The 6,153-nt window shown below is 48.6% G+C and overlaps 1 protein-coding gene across 4 annotated transcripts in view; it reads left to right on the forward strand.

The window, feature by feature from the left end:
• Myh14 (myosin heavy chain 14) overlaps positions 1 to 5,617 on the forward strand; it is a 70,774-nt gene extending 65,157 nt beyond the window's left edge. For 3 of the 4 annotated variants that reach the window (XM_047527987.1, XM_047527986.1, XM_047527988.1), the window contains 3 exons: positions 2,503 to 2,611; positions 4,175 to 4,347; positions 4,821 to 5,617. In XM_047527987.1, the coding sequence (XP_047383943.1) occupies positions 2,503 to 2,611; positions 4,175 to 4,347; positions 4,821 to 4,977 (439 nt within the window). In that variant the 3' untranslated portion in view covers positions 4,978 to 5,617. The remainder of the gene's footprint in view (positions 1 to 2,502; positions 2,612 to 4,174; positions 4,348 to 4,820) is intronic. The other variant, XM_047527989.1, reaches the window with a different exon arrangement.
• The last annotated feature ends 536 nt before the right edge of the window (positions 5,618 to 6,153 follow it).

Raw genomic sequence — 6,153 nt, forward strand, 5'->3', positions numbered from 1 at the left:
GGTTGCACTTTCACCAAGCACCACATCCACACATATCTACATTCAGAGCTAGGAAGCAGTTGTAATATAGGGCTGAAATATTTTCCATCTTCAGTTTTTGGAGTAATCAGAAAAAGTCCCATGACATCCCCACGTGAGAACCCTAAGCTAATAGAACAATAAAACATTTATTATTAAACCTAATACATACTGCTTTTCCAATCCAATAGATTTTCCTGCTGCTTAATACTATTTGGTAACAATAATACTAATGGTTTTCATTTATTAAGAACACAATATATATTAGGTGCATGACTACCTGAATGTACATGTAGGATATCATATAACCCTTTTGAGAAGACCATTATCATCCCTATTTTAATATAAGAATACTGAAACAGAAGTAGGCTATGAATCTGGGATGCCTGACTGTCAACCGAGCATCGCTACCATTGTCTAGAGGGGACAGGTACACTCACCCACAGCTCTAGGTGGATCACGAAGAGCCCTGAGCCCCACAGGGAACTGAGGGGATGTGGTCTGGTGGAGGGCCCAAGCTGGGGGCTGGGCTAGGCTGCAGCTCTGGAAACAGACTTAGCAGACAGCAGCCTGCTGTTGGGCATGGAGACCTGGGAGAGCTGAGCTTGTCTGGGGCAGCGTGTGAATGAGAAAGGGGGAAGGCATTTATGGACAGCCAGAAAAGACAGGGAAGTCCGTGCCAGACAGAGTGAGAGCAATGTAATGCGGGAGAGACTGAGTTCTGAGAGGGGGCTGGGGCTTTGAGGACAGAGAAGACGGGACAAGACAGAGTTCAGGGGACTGATGGGACAGGGTCCAGGTACTGACTGGTCTATGGATAAATGGGGCAAAATAAGGAAGAGGACAAAGATTCTGCATGATGGTGTGGTCTGGAAACTGGTTTCAACCCCTAAGGAAACTTGGTGCAGCAACCCTCCAGAGTGGAGGGGTGGGTGTGGGAGGGAGCAGCGGAGTGAGAGGAAGAGCATGCCATAGCATCCGAGGTGGTCAGGGAGCGGGGACGTCCATGTGAGCTGTTCCGAGACCAGAGGCCACAGGGTTTTTTGTGGGAGCTGGTTGTTGGCTGAGAGGGCCTTTGCCTGGCGAGTGCCCTTGTGTAAGCAGTTTTGAGAAGTCCTGGACAAGCTCTTAGACCACTCTGCTTAAGAATGTCCTGTGATGAGTCCTCTTATAGTTATCTGGGCATCTGTGCACAAGAGCTTCCTGGACTCCCTTTTGTTAGAGTTTGACACAAATGACTTCCTTTTTTATATCAGCTTTCACACTGGGTGGTCAGTGGTTGGGTCCTGAGATGGAGGGCTTGAGAGGAGAGGAGTAGAAAAGTCAGGGAATGTGATGGACCTATGGAGATTGAAAACTGTGAAAACATGGATTGGATCCTCCGGAGTAACCAGAAGGGGAAAAACTGCTTTTCTCTGTTCTCCACTTTGCACAAAACACTTCTGACATGAAATGTGCAGTGGTTTCTCCCCCAAACCAATTCTCCTGTGTTCGTTTCTTTGTTGTTGCTGCTGCTGTTTTGATACAGGGTCTCACTATATTGCTGAGGCTGGCCTTGAACTCAGGATCCTCCTGCCTCAGCCTCCAGAGTAGCTGGGATTACAGGTGTGCACCACCACACCCAGCTTCAGTTCTCCAGTCCTCTGGTTCTCTGGGTATCCTACAGTTCAACTCAATTCTCACACTAATCCAAGATAGTACAAACCCTGCTGTTGAAGGCCCAGTCCCAAAGACTGTCCTGCACTTCAGATGCCAATTCAGTAGGAAACCCCCAGCTTACCCACATTTCTGTCTGACTTGGCTGCAAATTAGAGGTTCTTACAACAGATCTCAGAGAAATGCTTTACTTATATTTATCCATTTATACAGATCAGGAACAGACAGAGAATAAGTGTATAGCGCAAGGCATGTGGGAAGGTGTATAACTTCCATGTTCTCTGTGGGCACATCACCCTCCATGTGACCAGCAACCTGGAAGCTCCTCAAACCCCACCCAAAATGGTTTTATAAGGCTTTATTACCTGTGTGTGATTGGTTAAATCATTGTCCATTGATGATTGGCTTAACTTCCATCCCCTTGCCCCTCTCTAGAGGTGGGGGGTTTGAGAGTCTTGACACATGCCATCCAGGACACCCCAGCCATCAGTCATCTCATTAGCATACAAAAGGACACATTACTTCAGAAATTCCAAGTGATTTATCAGCTAAGTGCCAGGAAGCCAGGCGAAGACCAAATATATATTTATTATAAATCACAGTATCACAGGAGACATTTTTAGGAACACCAGCTGTCAGAGTATAAGTCAAGAATGTAGATGCCCTGAGACAGGAGCCCAGTTGCCAGTGTCTGACTGAATAGGCCATGGAAGCCAGTTAGGGGGTGATAAAGAGGGAAGAGACCAGTCCAAGAACAGGGTAGTGGCCACCAGACTAGTGGAAGTCCCAGGGGCATCTCCCTGAGCCTCCTCTGCATCCTCCTTTTAGAGAACGCATCCTCTCAGGCAAGTTGGTGCGCAGAGCTGAGAAGCGGCTGAAGGAAGTGGTTATGCAGGTGGAGGAGGAGCGCAGGGTAGCTGACCAGCTCCGGGACCAGGTAAGCAATTGTCATCGGGAAGAGTGGGCAGTGGGACCACTGACTGAAAAACAGCACAGGCCATCTCAAGAGGCAGTGAGCTCCCAACACAAGGACCAGCATGCAGATGCTGGACTGTACTGAGTTGTAGTCAGACACCAAGCTGGGGTTTGGAGCATCAGCAGTGACTAGTCCTTCCATAAATCCTGGTGTCTAGCAAGGACCCTAGTAGGAAGCTGAGGCAATCAGGGTGAGGGAATAAATTAAGCCTTACCTAGAAACTAGACCAGGAATAAAGTAACAACAGATAGTGCTTATTAAGTGCTTTTAAGTGCCAGACACTGTGCTAAAGACATAACATGTATTACATTAATTCTTATCAGAATCCTATAAGGTAGGTACTGTTATTTCCCCTATTCAAGTGAAGAAACTGCCCAGAAATATAAAATGACTTGCTCAAAATTATTTAGATAGTAGGAGGTGGGGTTAGAGTTCAGACACTGACCTAGAATCTGTGCTCTTAGCTATTGAACACTTATTGTGTCATAAATAATTGCTTAAAAAAAATACAAACTTATATTTTCTCACTAGCCCCATTTCACAAGTATATAAACAAAAATGTTAAGAAGGGATATAATTTGCATCAAAATCACAGAGTTAGTAGGTGATAGAGCCTGGAGCAGATTCCAGATCTATCTGCCTAAACTGAGTCCCTGTGCCCTTAAAAGCTCAGCTGTGTTTTATTTGCAATTAATTCCACAATCATTGAGCACCTACTACATGGCAAGCACTGTGCTAGGCATTAAGAGATATGAATATGAATGAGATAGAAGGTCCTTGGATTCATGGAGTTCACATTGTCATCACAGAGAACGTTGCAATAAACATTTAAATGGACAAAGGTAATTGCAGATGTGGCAAGGACTATGAAGAAAAAAGGGGAATGAAGAGAGAGGAAGACACAGGAATGGGAAATCAATTTTGGAATGGAGGCATCAGAAAGACCTCTCTAAGGAGGTGACATTTGAATTGAGATGAAAAGGACAAGGAAGAGCTAGAAATAGGAGCAAGTGCAAAATCCTTGAGTGGAAATAAACTTCGTGACTTAAAAGCCAAAACAAACAGGCATGCTGGAGAGAAGAAAGGGGTGAGGTATTCAGGAATAAGAATGGAATATGTGTGTCCCTTCCCTGGAGAAAGAAATGACAGGTCTAGGAGGATCTTAGTGAAGTTGTTCTGGTCAGTAGGTCTACGACAAGAAGAGAAATAGACAAGAATAAGAGCCTGCCCACCTGAAATGCTGGGATTTTATACCAGCAGTACTGGGGAGCCTTGGAAAGTCATGAACAGGGAGAGGCAGGGTCAGATCTGGGTGTAGGCAGAACCCTCTGAGGCCAGGTGCAGATTGGCTTACAGGGGAGAGACTGGAGTCTCAGCAGAGTCTGGCATGACAAGACTAAACAGAGAGCAGGGGATGGGACAGAGGGGATCAGGGTGCAGGTGAAAAGGAGGTTGGAATTAGCTGGCTGTGGGGGAGGGAGGGTGAAACCCAGAGATAAATCCTGGTCCCCCTGCTCTGCCAAGCTGGAGAAAGGAAACCTTCGGGTGAAGCAGCTGAAGCGGCAACTGGAGGAGGCTGAGGAGGAGGCTTCCAGGGCTCAAGCTGGTCGCCGGAGGCTGCAGCGGGAACTGGAGGATGTCACAGAGTCAGCTGAGTCCATGAATCGAGAGGTGACAACGCTGAGGAACCGGCTCAGGTAAGGCCACCCTACACATATGCCTGATGTGTTTCAGGGATAGAGAGGTTGGGTCTTTGCCAGTGGTGACAAGAGTGGGGAACAAGGGGCTTGGGAACAAGGGGGCATGAAGTAGCCAGATCTTCAGTCATTTTCTTTTCTTCCCACCCCTATCTCTCTGACTCATTTCTGTGCTCTTTTCCCCTTTGTACCACCATTTTCTGTCCATTTTCCATCTCACCTCCCTCTGCCCCCACCTTCCTCTGTCCCTCACCTCTCTATCCCCACCTCCCCCATCCTCATCTCTCACTTGTCTCCATCTCACTTGGCCATCCCCCATTTCTCCCCCCCCCATCTCTCCATCCTTCTTTCTCCTTCTGCTCTCCTGACTCTCACATTTCCTTTTCTTTCCCTTTCTCTCTCCATATTTCCCCATCCCTCTCCCTTCTGCTCCCCTTTTCATCTTTGGGTCGGTTTTCTCTTCTTTCCCACAGACGTGGCCCGCTCACCTTCACCACCCGAACAGTGCGGCAGGTCTTCCGCCTGGAGGAGGGCGTGGCTTCTGACGAGGAGGAAGTCGAGGAGGCGGAGCCCAGTTCTGGACCACAGCCCCCTGAACCTGAGGGTCCTCCACCAGCCCAGCCCCAGTGACCCACCCTGCCCCAGAGGCACTAAGGGCAGCCCGCATCAGTCCCGTGCACCCCAACCTCTGGCTTCTTGCACTTTGGAAATGATGTTGCCCTCTGGCACTTTTTGGCATTTATCAACCACCTCCCATCAACTGGTAATTCCCCAGGCCCAAAGAAGTGAGACTGGCAGGGAGGCAGAGACTGGGGCGCTATTCTTGAGGGGAAGCTATGGCCCCCTCAGCTCCCCATCCTTTGCTCAGCTGTTAAGGATCCTGAGCCCCTTGAAAAGACAGGACAAGGAGCCCTCTATCCTCTCCTGCCCCACTCTGCTCTTCTTTCTGGTTGGTCTTCTGCAGTCACGGGCTGGTGTTCCCAGAGGCAGCTGGAGGCATCTCTCCTACTGTCCCGTCTTCCCAGCTCTGGCAGAAATAAACTCCAATCCCCGACTGGACTCTTAGCTGTGGCTGTGTGTCCCTGCTGGGGACCTCTGCAAGGGTGTGAGGGCTTCTTCAGTTCCTGTGGGGTGGAAGGAGGGGTTCTGCTGGGTTTAATCACAGCTTAAATATACTTGAGGAAGCTGAGGCTCCTCACTCCAAGCCTCCTAGCGAGTGCCAGGGGTGGGTTGCACTCAGACCAACTCTCAAGTCTTTGCAATAAATAAATAAAAATTTTAAAAATGACTGACCCTTTGAGCTGGGAGATCTGTGCTAAGCACATGATGTTTGTCTCTACCCTCAGCACCACCTCAGTACCTGGAGCAGTGCCTGACACTTAGTACACATTCAGCAAATACTTATGAATAAACCACGCCCCTCCCACCCTCTTGGCCTGATGGAAAACAAGCTCAGAAAGACTGAGTCACTTGCCCAAGGACACAGCTGGGAAGTTGAATCAGCATTCCAACCCCGGCAGTTTGGCTTCAGTATCCATAATACAGAGGGTGGGGTACTCAGCCCGCCTTAGGTGCTCCAGTCCACAGCTCCCGTGGGGACTAGCCCACCTCATGAAGGGGCTTATATTCCCCAGACTCCGCAAAGTTTTCAGTTTGGGAGTGCTGATTCCCATGTTTGTCACCAAGGAAACTGAAGAGGGCTCTTTCCCGAAAAAATTGAGAGCTGGCAATCAAGGGGATGTCTGGCCCACCAAAGTCCACACCCTTTAATATCACCCACTCTTTAAGTCCCACTTCCTCTGTGTA

The sequence above is a fragment of the Sciurus carolinensis genome, chromosome 16, assembly GCF_902686445.1.
Source record: "Sciurus carolinensis chromosome 16, mSciCar1.2, whole genome shotgun sequence".
In the NCBI taxonomy this organism is placed as follows: Eukaryota; Metazoa; Chordata; class Mammalia; order Rodentia; family Sciuridae; genus Sciurus; species Sciurus carolinensis.